The sequence below is a fragment of the Siniperca chuatsi genome, linkage group LG12, assembly GCF_020085105.1.
Source record: "Siniperca chuatsi isolate FFG_IHB_CAS linkage group LG12, ASM2008510v1, whole genome shotgun sequence".
Classification (NCBI taxonomy): Eukaryota; Metazoa; Chordata; class Actinopteri; order Centrarchiformes; family Sinipercidae; genus Siniperca; species Siniperca chuatsi.
In genome coordinates this window covers 15,497,579-15,517,783 of record NC_058053.1, presented here as the reverse complement: position 1 = coordinate 15,517,783, position 20,205 = coordinate 15,497,579, and the positions used below count along the sequence as shown (strand labels likewise).

Genomic DNA, 20,205 nt, shown 5'->3' with positions numbered 1-20,205 from the left:
CACATTATGATTAGAAATGTTTTTAATTTAGTGATTTAATTTGTACTTTGCATAATTCTAACCAGTATCATAATATGCACTTCAGTGCGACGTGCTAGAGCAGAAGAATTCTGTTTTTCATGGTGTTCATTGAACCTTTCAATTTAATTTATTTGATGATTAAAAATGCACTACTATAAGCACAATACTATAACTCTGTACATCAGTAGTTAAAATCATTGAGGATAAAAACACAATAAAGCCAAATGGCGTATTTCCATTGTGATCCTCCAAAATACAACAAACAACACAAAACAAACGAGTCAAACACACATACATTCAACAGAACACTGACAAAGCTTATATGTTTCAAGCTCTCTTTATTCGATCTGGTTTATATGTACGAACATGTATGCTTTCACACTCCACCATTGTATATACATGTTCCTTAAATCTTTAGCTCCTTTGTCATGCATTTCTCTCTTTAGTATAAACAATTCATTTTTGCTATCAACATGCTCTTTGAATTCAGCAATACCAATAGCCATATTACCATTGAAATATAGACTGAGAAGTTAAAGCTATGAAGCTAAAGAGAAATTATAGCAATCAGAGCAGGGTTTCTCAACCTTTTCCAGTCTGTGATGCCGTTTTTAGTTCTACAATTATCATGACCCCAGCAATTAGAGTTGTCAAGTTGTCATGTGAATTCATGAATCAATTGTAAGAGCAACGGAAGAAGCTCCAAATGTATTATTATTATACTGAAATATTAATATATCTTAAATACATGTTTTATATATTCTAGTAAAGCATATCAAAGAAATATAAATAGCCAATATTAGTTTATTAATTTCATGCATGTTCAACTGCACATGACGTCATGACATGAGTCCCTAACTCAAGGTTTTGGACTACCTAAAACATATTTTTGAGTAGGTACAAGCTTCCCAGTTATCAACACAGTGCTATAGGATTCTGTTCTTTACATGTTCATTTGTGGCTGATGAGTAACTGATACATTATCTTTTCTAAAAGGTGTAAGAGATATCCCTGTATCAGCGGCCACAGCTGAGTAACTTCCCATTCATGTATTGTTGTAGTGTCCCTACCCTCAGGTTGCGCTGAAGGCAGGTAAATATTAGTGGGTTTGTTGTACTGATTGTATTGTTTACACAGCAGCCAGATGCTAAAGATAGATAACTAAACAAAGAAGCAGAATAAGGAAGCACACCACCTAAATTGTATTGATTCCACGTTACGGGAGCTGAGTGTCTCTTAGATAAGGCTTCATTGTTGGGAAATGGTAGTCATATAGAATTCAACCCCTGTATTCACATCACAGCTGTCTTAATAGCATGCAGTTGCAGTTGTAGAGTGTGCTTGCATATTGATGTTCATTATGAATCAACAGCGGTGAGGAAGAAAGAAATGTAGTTCGATTCCAAACTAGTAAGACGTTGATTCGATTTCAGGATACATATTAACTACAGTCATTAGGCCACATCAGGTGATTACATTATTTATGGGAAGAAAATATGAGTGAAATAAGGAGTTTATGTTATCAGCCCCAAGGCACAGTAAGTCAGACTATTCTGTCAAATGGTAAAATGTCAGTTGAATTGATTTATTTGTCCCAGCAAGTAATGATGCCAATGAAAAGTCATTTCTTATTTGTTCCAATTAAGTATAAGTTTTTCTTGGATGAAAATATTACTCACTCACTTTTTGTTTGCTTTATTTTCCAAATGGCTTTAATTTTACAGCCAGTTCTAAAATTGGCTACAATATTAAAGGTGTCCTGCGGAGTTTTCGAACAAAACCAAAGCCAACCAACCTCTGTGTGTGTGTCCTTGAGCTCTAACAAATGTGTTGAATGCATTTCCCTCATAAAATGTGTGTAAAGCCAATTTTTTAAATCCTACATTGTTTACAGTCATGCTTACCAGTCAGCATTGCTCTTCATCACTGCCTTTGTTGGCTCATTTCTATGCTTATTTGTGCGTCACCGCTATCTGTAGATAAGTGGAATAGTGTGAAACCACTGGGCAAGACTGTGTACTGCGTTGCCCGCAAGCTCGTGTGCATGCACGATACAGACAAAACAGGGACCCACTCATAAAAACACTACTGCTAGCACTACTGGTGGGCAACCTCCACAAGGGAACCTTTAAAGATATTTGAAAAAAATAAAAGGTCACATTTCAATGAGCATTACATAGCTACATTAAAAAATAAAGCAACCAAAGCCTTTAAGTTTTAGGTTTTTGGGCAGTTCAAAAGAAATATACGTATATAATAGCAGTAATTTTGTGACATCTGGGACCATCTTTGATGAATAAGTGAGCGTTCAATATGTCCACAGGTGCTGCAGATGTACCTGCCTTTCTGTGGAATTGCAATCTCCAATGCCCAACTCTTCGCCGCCTCAAGGAAGGAGTATGACAGGAGCCGGGTAAGGGCCACAGTGCCAACCAGGATAATAACCGCCCCATCTCTAGGATCAGCATTACTTCCTCCCCCCTGATGCTGACATTGAGGCTGAGTATTGATCAGCAGCAGCCCACTTGCTGCCACTGCAGTGGGGATCACGGAGCTGCATGCAGCCCTGCATGGACATTTTCTCCTGATCTGTTGTGGGGGATGGGCCTGCATCCAGACTATGGCCTGGTCCATGATCGAAATCTCCTAGGGAATGTTAAGAGATGCACTAACTTATGTCACACGTTGATCTGTGATGGAAGAGAACATAATGAGAACACAGCTCAGTGAATAGAGGAGAGAAATGAGGATAGCTCCCTTTACACCATATGATTTTTATGCGCTTGTGGATTAAATTGCATTGGCACTGCCTTAGATAAAGGGGCCTAATTTACTTTTATTGGGGAAACGAATCATGTGATAACACCCTGTTGGTTTATGGTTTAAGAATAATAATAATCGTGCTCTAACATCTTTATTTAAAGGGCCTTCACTATTACCTGTTGACAGATTTCTTATTTAGTGGCTTTTACAGCAGCGTGTGGTTCAGATTGTTGGGAATAATGTCAGTGGTAACTTTTTCTGTCACTGGTGTTCAGGCACTCTTGGAGGTAGTGAATGACCTGTTTGAAGAGCAGACTGACCTGGAGAAGATTGTCAGGAAGATCATGCACCGTGCACAGACATTGCTAAAGTGCGAGCGCTGCTCTGTTCAGTTGCTGGAGGACATTGAGTCACCGGTACTGTTTTTTTCTCTGCTGTCCTGCTGTGTACATGTCTATCTGTCTGTACATTTGTGCATGTGCATGTCCGTTCTTTCTGTCTGCCTTAATTTTTATCAGTGAATACTGTGTACTCTCTGTGCTATTTTTCCAAGAGCTTTAGTGATTTCTTCCCTTTGAAATCTTTCAGGTGGTGAAGTTCACTAAGTCATTTGAGCTGCTGTCCCCTAAGTGTAGTGCAGACACTGAAAGCAGGTATGTATGGTGTTAAAATCTACTCTGCTTCTCAATAACATCTGGCCTGATGAAAAACACAGCTTTGCTTTCCATTTTCACACTTCTCATACCAGTAACCTTTTTACTAAATAGTCATATCTCTACCTTTGTTTGCCTTTGGCACCACTGCACCTGTAAATTCTGCACAGACCATCGTTTTAATCTGTAAAGCTTCCATCAAGGACAAAAAATAAGGGAAGTATAAAAATTGAATATTCTGTAGTGCTGTGGGAGTAATATGCTGATTCTGAATAGAAAGCATACTGTAGGATCCCTACTTAATTGGGTTTTGCTGCTTCTCTCCACTGCTAGGCATGGCTGAGTGCAGAAAGAGAAGCTTAATATTGTGTGGGATATTTATGGATGAAAACCAATGCTGAAAGGAAGACAAATTATCCCCCAAGTCCTGCACTTGCCATAACTGATATGGTCACTTCAAGGCAGTAGTGATAACTGCAACAGTAATTACAAAAATATCATAACACAAGAAATACCAATAGTAAGAAATTAGTAGTAATCAAAGAAATGTCAATCTGCTTGACTGGCCAATTTAGTCTTTCTTACTAAACACACTCCCAACTGATCTGTGTTTCTGGTGTCACATAATAAATAGCCAGTTTGTGATTTCAAGTAATAAAACTGCACAACATTTCAAACCAAGTTGAAATGACAAAAGTACAGTATCTCTGTGATGACACTAGTCTTCCTAAAGGTTCACATCTGAATAACAAAAGCTGCTGTGCAAGATTTATGTGTGTAATTAAGTGAATAAATTTGGTGTCAAAAGGCGAACATACTGTAGGATTTCTAATGTGCCTTACAATCCCCAGCCGCCCCCATGGGGCGGATAATGTTGAGCGAGTGTACAGTGCTGCTAGTGTGTCTGTGGCAGCTAAATGACAGACATGAGACAGGGAAGAGACAGAGAGAATGAAGAAAGAAAGAGAGCAAGAAAGAAAAAGGAGGTAAGGCGTCTTGCCATCACACCTATGAGGTTGATTCCCTGCCGCACTGTGGGTTTCACATCCACACACAGCTGTATCACTAGATCAAAGGGATTCAAAAAATCTGACATTAGTGTCTCCATCTTTATTCTAATCTTGAAAGACAAAATGAGCCACACTGAACACTTACCTTGTTGTGTTTGAAGGTAAAAAGTCAGCAAGAGCCCACTGCAATTAATGTGAATGGGTGAAGTCTGTGCAGGGATGCAGGTGTTTCTATGAGTGTGGGGGCGTTTGGCAATGAGGAAGACAATCACACAATTAACTTTTCATTACTTCATAAGCTGCAGGAGAAGCTTACTGATATCTACTGTATGAGAAGTTCATTAAATGCAATGTCACCTTAAAAGAGGGTCCACAAGGAGAAGTAAGAATGGCCTTTTGCAAGCTTGCAGTTCAGGTGTGAAAGAGAATAAAACCTTTTTTTACCTGAATACAATAAAAAAAACGTTTTTTTATTTTCATGATAAAGTTATCAGCTAAAGGAGTGTGTTTGAGAATTTTTTCTAGAATCAAACCTCTCCTGAGAAAAGGCAAGTGGACAAATTTGGCCCAGTAGTGTTTCTTCCTTTATGTTCCTTTTGTCATCTTCCCCTCTTATTTTCTGACACTAGTTTCAAAGACAGTATGGAGAAATCGTCTTACTCAGACTGGCTCATCAACAACAGTATTGCAGAGCTGGTAGCATCCACAGGACTACCCGTGAACATTAGTGATGCCTATCAGGATCCTCGCTTTGATGCTGAGGTAAACACACAATAACATACCTTTCAAATATTACAGAAGAACCAGTATGAAATATGCCTGTGACGAATATCTTTCAGGTCATAGTATTTATAGAAGCATTTTAAACCACTATGGGATGTTCACACGTTGATGTCACATGCGAGCCAACAAGGTCACATGGGATTCATTAATGGCTGTAAAATCGCCTGGGGAGCGATGTCAGGATGGCATTGTAAGTACACATTTTAATGAGTAGACAGATGGTTTGAAACAGAAATAAAGGAGACCATCGATGTCAAACTGCAACATCCATCCCTGAGCTGTTTATCAGTTTATGTTGCTGTCCGGACATTCAAGATGGTTTCATAACAATTCACACCTTAATGAACTGGACTCTGATCTGTCATGTGATTGTTGTGTGACCTTAATGACTCACACATGACCTGAAGGACTCATCCAGGGGCCAGATGTATCGTATGCACGAAATGATATTTTTGCATACATTTATGCTAAACTGTGGGAGTGGAAATGAGGGCGTCCAGTTCCACAATGTTTGAGATTTATAAAACAGAATCAGGCCTACACATTGCTTTATAAATCTGATGAAAAGAATGTATGTGCATATTTCTGTCTTTGTGCGTACATACAGTTTTAGTCATGAATCTACACAGAGTTTTATGCATCTGGCCCCAGGTGTGAAGAGCGCACACAGAACTGTCAGTAGGACTGACGAAGCCTCTTGGAAATGTCTTCAAGACCAAACATAAATTCCAGTTGCCTTTGACTCTGTACTTTTTTTTAATAACCAGCATTAAATCTTGTTTTATGTGCACCACATGGTGAGAATACTACCGATTTTTCAATTTTGTCAGCTGGTAATTGATCTCTGTAGGAGAAAGGCCATTTCAAACCAGGAAGCGACAACCTCAGCGGTCTGTGCTGATGCTGCATAGATCTAAACAGAATCCCACAGCGGCTAGCACAGCAGTCTGCTCTGCATCCAGCTGCAAGGAGCAAAAGTTGACCTGGTCAACTTTAAGCAGCAGTGACAGAAATATGGAAAAGCTAGGCGGGAAAGCTACCAGCAGGCTCTCTCTGAAATGAATAGAGGCGGCAACTTGCTGCTTCTTGCTTGCCCTTCCATTAGAAGTGAGGCATGTATGCATAGTTAATACTCCAGTGGTGAAAATGTAATTTAATACTAGAGAGCTGGGTATTGTTTAAAATCTTTCAATACTGGTGCTAATACTATACTTGAGTTTCAGAACAAGTACATTCTTTCAATACCTTACTTTGAAGAATATAAACATATTTTTAAAAATGTGTCTCAAATGCATCGGTACTTAATACTGTAGTAATACAAAGCAGTTGGAAGCATTTTTTTCTAGATAAAATACAGTTTCAAATGAACAAAATTAAGATTTAAATATTAAAACAGCAGTATTCAATATTTAAAAACAAGTAAACAAGCAGGGCTGCAACTAAAGATTATTTTTGTGATTGATTAATTAGACAGTAATTTTCTTGATTAATTAATGAATTGGGTTTGGTCCATAAAATGTCAGAAAATAGTGAAAAGGTCTGTCACAGTTATCTGAAGCCCCAGATGATGTCTTCAAATTGCCTGTTTTGTGATATGGAAAAATTTTTGTTCACTACCCAGTCCAATTTATACTGAAAGTACAGTGCAAGGACAATTTAATGCAGATGGATGGGGATCTTCATTTTATACTGTATTTACACTCCCACTCTTTTTAGGCAGACCAGTTCTCGGACTTCCACATCCGCTCTGTGCTTTGTGTTCCCATTTGGAACAGCAACCACCAAATCATTGGTAAGTTAACAAATGGAGCTTCCTTCTCTCTCTATCAATTATAAAACATAAATCATTTTTTAACTTTATGTTTATAAAAAGGTATTCAAGTTAGAATAGTGTAATACACTACATGGCCAAAAGTATGTTGACACCTGCCCCTTAAACCCAGATGATTATCAAATTTAAAAACCTATGTCATTATCTAATTTAAAAACATGGATATTAATATGCTACAATAACAGCCTCCACCCTACTGGGATGCCTTCCCACAAGATTTGGGAACCTGGCTGCAGCAATTTGATGCCATTCAGCCACAAGAGCATTAGTGAGGTCAGGCACTGATGTTGGGCGATAAGGCCTGGCTTGCAGTTGGCGTCCCACTTCATCCCAAAGGTTTCGGATGTCGAGGTCAGTCTCTGTGCAGGTCAGTCCAGTTCTTCCACACCAAACTCAAAAAACACTTTCCTGCTTGTGAACAAACAGGAACGTGCCTTTCCCACACTAATGCCACAAAGTTTGAAGCACACGATGATCTAAAATATGATGTAACATTAATTAGCTCACTAATGGCACTAGCTCAAACCTTGAAAAACCAGCCCCAAACCCAAAGACAAAGGTGTTCATATACTATTGGCCACATAGTGTATCTATGATGCAGATACATATGCAGCAATAACATCGTCTAGCACTCCCATGCACTCACTAATGTAGCTTTCAATTTTTTTTGCCATTTTTGCTGCATAGTAGACAATAGGGGAGAGGGGAGCTTGAGCATGTGTTCAGCTGAGGCTGCATGTGTGTGATTAGACCCATGCTGCACCATCACTCCACACTCTGAGGTGGAGTTCCTGTCTTCTGGCTGTGTGCTTTGTGTTTGTGAATCAGCCCCCAGGCCAACACCACACTGACACTCTGATAAATCATTGATCTCTCGTCTGGTTTTGGCGCTGGATATTGCAGGGAGGAGCGATGATAGCAGCTCCACTTGGTCCATTGAGATCTGACGCAGGAAGTCATTAGTTTTATTTGAGTGCAAAGTGATCAGCATATCCACCACAGATGGTTGGTTTAGAGCTGTGTGTATCTGTGTGTGTGTGTGTGTGTGTGTGTGATGTCTGTGTGTACTTGTATTTTTTTTTGCGTAGGTGTAAGTGCATTTGTCGGGGAGGGGAGAGGGAAGAGGAAGAAGAACAGAAAGAGTGAGGGGAGAAAGAAATGCAGTGTGTGTGGGTGGCACCTGAGGATCTGGAGTGAAAACTATTATATAAACAAAGCAGCAGGAGATGAAATTCTCAAGTCAAGGGTACATTAAGTTAGAGAACGAATGTCCTTGTGTCATCTGCCAAGGTTACAGCCAGCTCCTTCAAAATAACCACAAGAAATACGGTTGTGACTATAATGACGTTTAATGTTTAATATCAAATGAGAGTAAAATCCATTAGTGCTTACGTTAACAACAGGCAATGAAAGTTACTTTGCTAAAGGTAGCTGGTAATACAAGGTCTTTTTAGATGATTCATTTTTCAAGATTATAAAAAATATTTTGCTAGCCTGAATTGCAATTTTGTCCATTACATCACAACTAGGCGACTTCCGAATAAATAAATGAATGATTTAACTGAACGTCCTCAGACTGGGAACAGACTACTAAAACACAATTGTAATACCTCAGTTTGGTTGTGATGGCTGATTTTCAAGCTCTTGTTCAGCCTGCACTGGTCACTCAAAGTTATTTTGTCATGTGTGGGGTCAGGAATCAGATTTCTCACCTGCTGACCGACGTCAGACAGGCAAGTATTATGATTTTATTAAACATGTTTAATTTTTTGCGAGTGGAATCTGGACAAAATGTGAATGTGATCCTTTAGTTTCAGCTAGTTAATGACTATAGTGACCAGGTACCTGGTGTACCAGGACATTATCATTGTTGTTTTGTTAAGCCATTCCTGTGTATCTTTGACTTTATGTGTAAAATCAATAGAGTGTCCCTTAAAGATGGGACCTGACAAACATTTTAGCTAACAGTTTGTTGTTCCACAAACTGCACGTCCCATTATGATAAACAGCTACTGTATGAAGATGTATTTGAGTTTAGCTTGTTTGATATAGTGAGTTAATGTAGTGCTGAGCTGGTTGGTCTTTGTGAGGCACTAAGCAGAATTTGACCCCCCCCCATCCAAAACCCCTAGTGAATAAACTGTGCATTGTACAGTCACACAACACTATGGATCATTTATGTAAAAACTTCTGGATGTAAATGGGTCTGTAAATTATTGTTATAATACGGTTTTTGAAACATTCTGCGATCATGAAAAATAACACCTGTGACATTAGGAAAGTGGTGTAGTTAAAGATTATGTGGTGGCAACAGGACTCTAAGCAGTCATTCAGTTCGCTTATGCTTGCAGCCACCTATGCTGCAACTCATCACAAATTACATGCTCATTACAGAGGGAGCAATAATAGATCTGAGAAGACATCAGCCCTGTATTTTAACTTTAATGACACCATAATGAAAATTGTTCTTAGCTACAGTACTAATCCTGTTTCACCTCTGTGAATCTCCAGCTATACATTGAAATTAAAATGTCACTTTGGCAGGTTTGTTTGACCTCCTAGAGATAAATAAAAATGGTAATGTATTGTGTAATTACTTTTTAGCATAATTTCTCAGTGACAATAAAAGTCAGTCTCTATCCATTAAATGTTTATGCTTAATCAACAAAGCCTTTCTCTATTTTTAATTAGATGATGAGAGAAGCCATCTAAACAGGCAACACTGCTGTCAAAAAGGCTTCAATCCCACTGCAGCATTGTGGACAATAACTTGATGCCCTGTCAAAGATAACATTAATTGAATGCCAATTCTACTAGTGCTAAATTCTTGTCATTGTCATGTATAACCATGTGTCATTATAATTAACATAGCAATGTGTTTAATGGTTCACCACAACTGTTTCATCAAGTCTACAGAGGTTTTTAATATAGTTTGACACAACAGATATCGCTGTTGTAGAATATACTGCTATTTATGTGGTAGGATGTTGTGTCTTAATTTCTGTTAATAATGCATGTTAGTCAGTGACGTGGAGGGTGTGGGTTTGAGCCTCTTTTAATTGGATGCAGGTTATATGCACTGGAGTCGTGCCAATATCAAAACATTACTGTTAAGTTCTTATTGTATGGATAAACTGACTTTGTGTAACAGGTGTCGCCCAGGTGCTGAACAGGCTTGATGGACAACCATTTGATGATGCAGACCAGCGTCTCTTTGAGGTATTACACTTGCTTCTTTTCAACATACAGCAGCCTGTAACTGTTGCAGTTGATTATGTCTGCTTTTTGTTCTTTTCTCAGGCGTTTGTGATCTTTTGTGGACTGGGCATCAACAACACCATCATGTACGACCAGGTGAAGAAGTCCTGGGCCAAGCAGTCTGTGGCTTTGGATGTAAGAACACAACATCCCATTCAATTTCCCGCCTCATATCACAATTTGAAAATAAAAAATATGCAATTTCTTTCATGTTTTGAACAATAAATAATTGTATCCGCTTACATTTGCAAAAACATTACTATGCAAACTGTAATGCTGCTCCAGAGTGTTGATTCTCCACTGCTCCTGCTTTATACTTTATCCTTTTGTATGCTCATTGTGTTTATGTTAGCTTCATGCCCTCCCTCAGATGATTTTTCCCTGTGCATCCTGTCTGTTCTTTTATTCCATTAGCTATACTGGTATCTTTATTTTCCTTTTCCAGTCAACATATGCTCTGTGCTGAAACATTTACCCAGAAGTCAGTGTAAACAATGGCTGCTGTATGGCTAATATAAAACCTCTTCTTACTTATTTTCTCAGGGGTCTTTGTGCTTCGCTCCTTTTTTAGTCTCATATTTCCACAAGAATGTACACATGAAAAAAAGTGCTGATCTCTCTTTGTAGATAACCTTCTCACAAAGGTTTTATTGAAAATTAATGAGAGGCAGAGAAAAGCAATCCCTCATATGCTTTGCAGTATGTAGCCATTCAGCACTAGTCAGCCTTTACAGTATGTCCTTAAATTACAATAGGGAGCTTTCAGGTGCATTATTGTAGTTAGCACCACTCTGTTTCAAGATAGGAGAAGCAGAGAACAGAGAGATAGAGCATTTAAAGGAGAGGCACAGAATGAACTAATATGTAGATGCATTGCTTCTGGCAGCACTGAATAAACATGAGCGTTTATGATCAAATAAGCAACTGCAGGTCTGTGCGAGGTATTTCTCTCAGGAAATGAAGGAACATGGCGATGGAATCAGGGCTGACATTGCTGCTCTTGTAGATTGTTCTGGAGGCAAGTGTTAACTTCCTCATCTGGAAGTGTGCAGTATTTTCAAGCCGTTGCCACAGTTGTGCTTCTCTTAGAGCCCTACTGGTTATTTTAATGATTTGAAAAATACACTGTGACACTGTGTCATTATTTTGCAGGTTCTTTCTTACCATGCCACTTGCTCCAAGACTGAAGTTGACAAATTCAAGGTAACAGATATTCACCATTGCCATCATTACATTTGTCTCAGCAGACCCATTTCTTTCTCTCAATACTTACAGTAGTTGGGGGAGTCTGTTTTTTAAACTCTGAGCTCAACGCAGATATTAAAGTCACAACTCACATGAGACATTGCTTGTTCTTAAAACCTTGTCCTTTAACAGTAGTAACAATGCTGTTAAAGGATAAGGCTGGCGATGTTCTATATGAAGCTGGGAAAAGTCACACACACACCTGCAAATGCTATTTTGGGGGGTCTTTATTGTCTTTTCTTTTGTCCGTGGGGTCTTTAACATAGCAATGCCCCAACAAAGGCAGGGAAGAAGAAGACTGCTAGCAACCAAACATGGATGTCAGCAATGCACAATTTAAAATATTTGTACAAAATTCAAAACATTTTATGAGGAATGAAATCCATTCAACAAGCACCTGAAAAAAGTCCCTAACAAATGCGCTGTTTACTCCTGCTTGAGTAAGGTTTGCTTAAAACAATATTTTCCCAGCTGTTTTAGGAAAAATACCTAAACTTTTTTCTAAAAACGTAGCTGATATACCCGTTTTTAAAGATTTACATCTTTAAGGTCCAGTGTGTAGGATTTAGTGGCATCTAGCATCTAGAGCCATTGTTTGGTTTGTCTGTTCTACTGTAGAAACATGGCGGTGCAACATGGGGACCTCCGTGGAAGGGGACCCGCTCACTATGTAGATAAAAACGACTTTCAGGTGATTATACACTAATGAAAACATACTTATAAATATTATATTCCATTTCTGCTTATAGCTTCTCCTAAATGTTACACACTGGACCTTCAAGTAGGAATGAATAGGCTTGAAGCTGAGTGCCACAGACAGAGTGGGGAAGTTAAAAAGGGCTGAGAGACAGACTAAATTGCATTGTTGGTTTTGGTCTTTTCATGGGATTTGTTAGTAAGAAAAATATAAAATAACTCCAGCCTTTCCTTTAAACAAAACCTGTAAACCAATACCAAGATCATGGGATTCCTTTGCTTTCCTTTCCTTAATAAAATGACCAATGTTGCTAAAAGGCTATTTGCAGCTCTTAGTAACTGTGTTCAAACGTACTTATTCCACAAAGTAGAGGATGAAGGATGATGTGGAGTCATTTCTTACCCCCCAGTTACCTGGAATACTCCAACAGGTCCTCATACCTCAATGACAAAATAGGTTGTTTGTCGTCACCTTCCAAAAGGACCCATATGAAAATTTTCTGATCTGGTTTTCCGGTGAGGACAGTTTATATATTGCAGTGTATACACTATCTCGGTGTGGATTACAATTTGTGATTATCAGGTTTGCTCTGGTGGTGCAGGTAATTGCTATAATATAATTTCATTGTTTTCCTACTTCTGTAGATGTGTTCATGATAGGCTTTATACAGAGTTCAATTAAGAAATATTAACAATATTAAAGGCCCATTATGGTTCTGCTAAATCCCCCCATTTAACAAAAATATGATGCAAGGCAACGGCAGTTAAATATACTTAGATTTTTCTGATGCCTAAAATGTTGTTTATGGGAAAGGTAAAATCTTGGAAATTTAGCTCATAATGCATTTGTTTTGGTCATGGGCCCTTTGATTAAGATATCCTTTTCTAATTAAACGACAATCTCTCATTAACTTTAATGGGAAAGAAAAAATATATGGCAACAGAGAGGTATTATTGGCAGCCTGTCTTCTAGACTTCATTTTCCAGTTCCTCCGAAGAACTGCGATAGCGTCCAAGCATAAATATGGGCCAAGAATTCCCCAATGAAAATAAACTAATTGTGGTATTTGAAATGGATTACTCCAATCAATAGGCAATCATTCTCAATGCATTATTTATAAAGATGAAAAAATGAAAATATCTACATTTTTAATTGGCATGACATTTCTGAAATATAGATATGACCTATTTTCCTGCACTTTCATGTGTAGGATTTTCCCCTGTGGCCATTACTGCAAAGTAAGAACCCCCATTTCAGTGTGCTCGTGTGATCTTTCAGCCCCCCCACCCCCCCATCCATCGCCTCGCTCTGCTTCCTGCCTTTTCCCCACTTTCTTTCATAACTGCTCTACATATGGAGCCTTATGCAGTACACTTGACTGGAATTCCACCGGAGTGCAAATGGCAGCGACAAACAAACCTGGCTGACATTTCGTAACCCCGGGCTGTGAATTAAGAGAGAGGAGAATACCTGCTGACCTGACAGGCAAACACTCGTGAGGGAAACATGGTGCTCTGGTGGCTGTTAGAGAGGAGAGAGAAAAGAGAAACACGGCCGCACTGAAACACAGATTTGTAAGAGAGCTTTGACTTACTGGCATGAGATGCAGGTTAGAAAGCATGAAGTGGTCATGTTATAAATGCTGACTCGAGGCAGATAAGACATATCTGCTCATTGTGCTTATTAGACCACATTGAAGATAGAAGACATGGATGCGTCGGTATTAATACAGTTAATTGGAATCACGTATGTGTTATGCGTTTGTGTTTGAATAATAATAATGAAAGAAAGCAGTTGATGATTACTACTGCACAACTACGTTTATCAGTGAGCTCTGAAAGTAAACAACAGCGAAATCCTTCGGTAAAGCTCCCTCATTAATCTAAACCCTCTCCAAATGAGTCCTCGGAGTCTTAATTAGCATGTCTCCATATTTCCATGTATCATCTGAAAATGGCACAGCATCCTCTGACCTCTCCATCCTCTTCTGCTCTGTGAACTCATATTCTCTTTCCTCCTTAATGTTTTCTCCCGCTATGATGAAACAGGCTGCTAACATTCCCCTGGTTTGCGAGCTGGGCATCGACAAGCTCTCCTTTGACGATTTCTCTCTGGACGTTGACGCCATGATAACGGCTGCTCTGAGAATGTTTATGGAGTTGGGAATGGTACAGAAATTTAAGATAGACTATGAGGTGAGACCACTGACTTTCTTTATCTATTTCCTTTGAATACTTGACTGAATTTGCCCAGAACACTGTTCGCTCTGGTAGCCAAATCCTAACTGCTGACCCATGTGCTCATCTCTCTCTTTGTCTTCCCCTCCAGACTCTGTGCAGATGGCTGCTGACTGTCAGAAAAAACTACAGAATGGTTCTCTATCACAACTGGAGACATGCCTTCAACGTCTGCCAGTGCATGTTTGCCATGCTAACGGTAAAGATCATGCTATTGTAAATGTAAATCATGAGATCAATTTCAGTTACACTTATGTTAAGGAATTGACCGTTTTATAGGAAATGTTCATGCACTTAGATTTTTTTGGGCGGGGAGGCAAAGCTCTGCTCTTGAGAAAACTCTTCAATGATCTGAGCAGTAATGTGCTGCAATATCCTAAATAAACACATACATACATTAGAATTTAATTAAATCAACAATACCAAAAGCCTAGCACATAAGGAGGAAGTTGGCACTGGTGGAAAGTAACTAAGTAGATTTACTCAAGTATTGTACTTAAGTACAATTTAGAGGTTTAGAGGTTGTTAGCAGGTCCAACAGAGAGAGATTTCCCCTCTAAACATCTTAGATGATTTTATTTAAATAACTGTTTAAGGCTGAAAGAGTTAAAATCATTCAGTATTTTACAAAGAAGCAAATATTTGAGAAAAAAACCCTAATTTGTGTGGCTTCTTCAACCCCTTCATCTCACAACCCCTCAGATCAATCATAAGGGCCATTTGTTTTTGCAGAACCAGGACATTTACATTTGATACTTTAAGCACATTTTGCTGATAATACTTTAACTTAAGCAGGATTATTAATTCATTTTATTTATAATAGAGTACTTTGACATTGTTGTATTGTTACTTTTATGTAAGTAAAGGATCTTAATACTTCTTCTACCACTGGAAGTTGGGGTGGTGGAGGGAGCTGCAGCAGCAAACGGCATGAAGATATCAGAATAAAAGTGAGACACCTGCATGAATGAAGCCTGACTTCAGTGCTTATTGAAATCTTGATATTATTAAAGGTAGCTAGTACATGATACATTTCTGTTTGACTTATGTTGAAATTACGACTCATTGCACTCCTAACTATACAAACAGCCAATTCTGTGCAGAGCCAAACCAGAGATGTTTGTTTCAATAGAGACCCCAAGAGAATTACTTCATGCGGTCCCAGCAGGTTTTTACTTTGTCAGGTCCTTGGGGCAACACACACAGACACACAGGCTCTTATACAAACACCACAGTGTAGTTCATTTAATCAAGCACAGCATGAATGCATGGTGTCCCATATGAATTGATTATTGGTAGAGAGAAATGAAATAGTAATGTGTAAGCTGTCCTGGGCTTCTCCACTCTCCTGCCATGTGTTTTAATGAGTGGACTGAGGGCGGCCGCTATCCCCACAATGACCTATAGTGACTCACTCAGCACATGGCCTCCAGAACCCATTCATCCAAGCCATAAAGCTCCCTGTGCGACTGTGTTAATGCAGTCCCACTGACTATCTAGGGAGATACTGTTTTTTTAGGATGATGCTGCTGTTGGAGTGTTTTTTCATTTCTTTTCAGTGTACTCCTCCCATTTTCATAGAATAAGAGAATAAGAGATGCAGCTCTGGTGCTCACAAAGTGTGTGTTTGTTTTCTCATTGGCCTCCTCTCTTCTGTGCCAATCAGACAGCGGGCTTCCAGGAGACTCTGACAGAGGTGGAGATCTTCGCTCTTATTGTAGGTTGTGTGTGCCATGACTTGGACCACAGGGGCACCAACAACGCTTTTCAGGCCAAGTATGTGTTCCCGCTTTACCTCTCTGTCTCTGCCATGCACACACACACACATGCACAAACACACTCCCTCCTACACACTGTTTATAGTGTGTTTTCCCACCTGCAGCAGTCTGCAGTAGTCCAGCCCAGATCAGCAAGAGTCAAGTGGCAAGTTGTATAAGGCTTATATAAGGGTCTGCTCAACGAAGAGACTGTAAACACTGTAATTGCTTTAGCTTATTGTTCTCTGCCCTCACAAAGGTTATCATAGTGAAGTGAATATGAAATCAAGATGGAAACTAGGTGGAAGAAAGACATCGTTCAATTAAAAATCTTAACTAGAAAAAAATGTATGCCAAACAAAAACAATCTTATTAATTCTGCTGGTTTAAGTGATTTTGGCTTTTAAGACTTTTAAATTCTTGAAATGCCAGTGTTGCCAGTCTCATCACATCAACTGTCAAAAATAGTTTGAGTTTGTTTTAGTTATTTTGAGCTAAATGGTCTGAATTTAAATGGCTGTTGAGTCGGCCAGTGCTAAATTAGTTTAGGGTGACAGACGACAAAGGAGGTAATGAAGCTCTTGTAGCCAATAAGGCAGATTTTCCCAAGGAACACATCTGAACACATCAAAATTGGAGAGCCTTTAGCTTGTTGGCCGTGGCAATGTGTTTTGTCTTCATCAGAGGGTGTGCTGAACAAGAAATACATTTTAAAAGCATTTATGATTTGTTTGTTTTAGACAGCAACACTTGTTGCAAAAATATGCAAAATACTTTTTCTGGAATTCTGTCATACCTTAAAATCACCACCTGAACCGCAAACATGTATCAGGACAGTGACAAATTTTTGTAGTTTTAGCACTGCAGCACAGTCCATTTTAAATAAGAATTTCAATGACTATAAGGTTAAAATGCAGAATCTATGCTTTTATTTGAGGGTGTTTATGTCCATAATATAAGAACAGCATGGGAAATACATCATTTTTTGTACATAGTCCCCCAATTTAAGGCGCATGAAAATAATTAGACATGTTAACATGAGCTTAAATGAAATCATTATATTTATTAATTGGTGTCAAATCCTTTATGATCAATGGATATTTGAAGTCTACAACCCACAGACATGAGCAGACACTTGTTATTTTCCCTGCTATTGTTCTGTCAGACCTGTACTGCAGCTATCTTCACTTCTCGATTGTTTCAGTTTGTTTACCTTCAGTCCACCTGTATACTTAGGATCATTGACCAAAAACTATATGTATTTATGAAGAGGGCAACGAGTCCTAAAATGCTCACTCAACATGTGAACACCCTCAAACACCCGCTACAGATAAAAGTCAACACTTATAGTCATTGATTCATTTGAAATCCAATGTGCTGGAGTACAGAGCCAACACAATGAAAACATATTACTGTGCTAATACTTTCTGACTCCGCGAAAACTAGATAAAAAGTTAAATAAAACTAAACATTTGTAAAACCCAGAACAATCACCACAGTAAAGCTACCACATATGTGTATTTTTACTGTGGAAATTACTTAAAACTTAAAACTAACTCAACTTAAGTTCAAATAAAATACAAATTTAAAACAGTGATCAAATATTCTAAAAACTAATGGATTATCCCAAACTTTAAAACCCAAATGCTTCACCTTCAGTACACCAAGCTCAGTTCTCATGAGTATTTTTTCTCCACATTAAATGATGATTATATTCAATGTTGAACAGTAGAATTTCAGATGCACTTTAGGTTATGGCTCTCTAGCTTCTTTTATTATTGAGCCATAAGTTGGCGACAGAGTGCAGAGTGAAATGGTGAGGGAATTACAGACTCAACAGCAGACTTTGTTTCTCAGTATGTGTTGAATGCTGATTATGTTATCCCTCTTCTATCCCTGTATGTGTTTGTGTGTGCTTTGTTTGTGAATGTGTGTCTGTGTGTGTGTGTCAGGACGGGCTCAGCCCTTGCTCTGCTTTATGGGACCTCTGCTACGCTGGAGCACCACCACTTCAACCATGCTGTTATGATCCTTCAGAGCGAGGTGCACTATGTTCCAATATCTGCTGCAATGCAGTTACCATGAAGGTTCTACTAATGCTGCTGCATGTTGTATTCAACACATTCAAATGCATATCAGGCCATTTCAAACTCCATCTACAACTAAGTTCTTAACTCTTTAACACCCTTCCTACCATCGAGACACCATATTTTTAAGGTTTAAGTTGTTTACTCTGCCATGTCTTGTACTTAGATTATTTTTACGACAAGGTTTCCTTTTTTTATAATGACTGCAATGCCCAAAAAGACGAGAGTGTAATTTATCAGGACAGACAACACACACACAAGTTGCCAGTTTATTAGGTACACCTAGCTAAAAATAATGCAGTCTAATACAACAACCTAACAGAGAGGTGTTTCTGTTATTTAGTCTACTCTCATTGATATAAATGGGGTGGACAAAATAATAGAAACACCTGTCAGTATAACACAATACAATCCAACAGTACCACAAACTGCAGCCTCCAAAATGATCAGAAAGTTGAATCAACACCTCTCTAAAACAGTTTCAACAAAAACCCAACAATATAAACTTCATGACGATAGATTTATTACAGGACTGTTGTATGAGACTGCATTCGCTTTAGCTAGGTGTGCCTAATAAACTGGCAACTGAGTGTATATTACATGTTCATATTAACATAACTTTTCATAGCACTAGCAGTCTGTGAACAAGCTACATGGTGCCATAGACTTTTTTCTTGGCTTGTCACATCTGGAAAAGCACAGGTGAAATGATGGCTCCATTCCATTAAGTGTCCCAGTAAGCCATGACAGTGAGAAAGCATGCACAATACCTGGAGCCTTGAACCAGATCACCTAAATGGAAAGCAGTTGTTTTTATTGTCATTAGTAAAACATGTGCTTTTCTTGCTATAACATGTCAAGATGTCTGCTGTGAAAAAGGTCTGTTATCCTGCAGGTGGAACAGTAAGTGGTAGAAGATTAAAGTCATGTACTTAAAGGAATAGTTCAACATTTTGGGAAACACACTTATTCGCTTTCTTGTCGAGAGTTAGATGAGAAGATCAATACCACTCTCATGCCTGTACGCTAAATATGAAGCTGCAGCCAGCAGACTGTTAGCTTAGCTTAGCATAAAGACTGGAACCAGGGGGAAACAGCTAGCCTAGCTCTGTCCAAAGGTAAAAAAAATCCGCCTGCCAACACCCTGAAAGCTCACTAATTAATGAGTTATATCTTGGTTGTTTCATCTGTACAAAAACAGAAGTGTAAAATTAACACTTGGGGGGTTATGTGCTGCACACTCTCTTGGAGTCTTGTCATCACCATGAGGATGGCAGGCAACCATCAGAGACTCCAGGACAGAGCCAGGCTAGCTGTTTCCTCCTGTTTCCAGTCTTTCAGTATGCTGCTTGTGGTAGATTCATATTTAACAGACAGATATGAGAGTGGTGTTGATCTTCTCATCTAACTCTCAGCAAGAAAGCAAATAAGCATATTTCCCAAAATGTTGAAATATTCCTTTGAAGTAATGTCACTTGTACCTACATGGGTACTCGCCCTTGAAGTCATGTGTGCCACTGGTGTCCAGAAATCAAACTTTACACTCCTGTGTCTAACCTACTATATAGCTCTCTCATTATTCTCTAGCCATCTAAATGAATAAGAAATACTAAAGCCCACTTTCCCTTAAAAAAATGTAAGAGAGTTTGTACCCACTGTGCCTGAAGGTAACCATGTGGTGCCTCAATGTCTGCTGTATGTGAGCGAGTAAACAAATAGCTCATGCCGCCCTCAAATCAATGTAATTACAGAGGCTATAGATTTGGTGGTAATTGGTTGAGAGAGACATTTTACCAGGTGACTGGGTTTGCATGAAGTTGTAATTAAAGACATTTTGACGGAGCAGCTGAGAGGAGGCTTAGT

The 20,205-nt window shown here is 38.8% G+C and overlaps 1 protein-coding gene across 2 annotated transcripts in view; it reads left to right on the top strand.

Moving 5' to 3' along the window:
• The window catches only part of pde11a (phosphodiesterase 11a), a 45,448-nt gene that overhangs the window by 14,151 nt on the left and 11,092 nt on the right, over window positions 1-20,205 (top strand). For both annotated transcript variants that reach the window (XM_044215988.1, XM_044215987.1), the window contains exons 3-14: window positions 2,345-2,434; window positions 3,060-3,200; window positions 3,373-3,437; window positions 5,077-5,209; window positions 6,947-7,022; window positions 10,213-10,280; window positions 10,362-10,454; window positions 11,472-11,522; window positions 14,310-14,456; window positions 14,590-14,697; window positions 16,165-16,274; window positions 18,208-18,298. In XM_044215988.1, coding sequence (XP_044071923.1) covers window positions 2,345-2,434; window positions 3,060-3,200; window positions 3,373-3,437; window positions 5,077-5,209; window positions 6,947-7,022; window positions 10,213-10,280; window positions 10,362-10,454; window positions 11,472-11,522; window positions 14,310-14,456; window positions 14,590-14,697; window positions 16,165-16,274; window positions 18,208-18,298 — 1,173 coding nt within the window. The remainder of the gene's footprint in view (window positions 1-2,344; window positions 2,435-3,059; window positions 3,201-3,372; window positions 3,438-5,076; window positions 5,210-6,946; window positions 7,023-10,212; window positions 10,281-10,361; window positions 10,455-11,471; window positions 11,523-14,309; window positions 14,457-14,589; window positions 14,698-16,164; window positions 16,275-18,207; window positions 18,299-20,205) is intronic.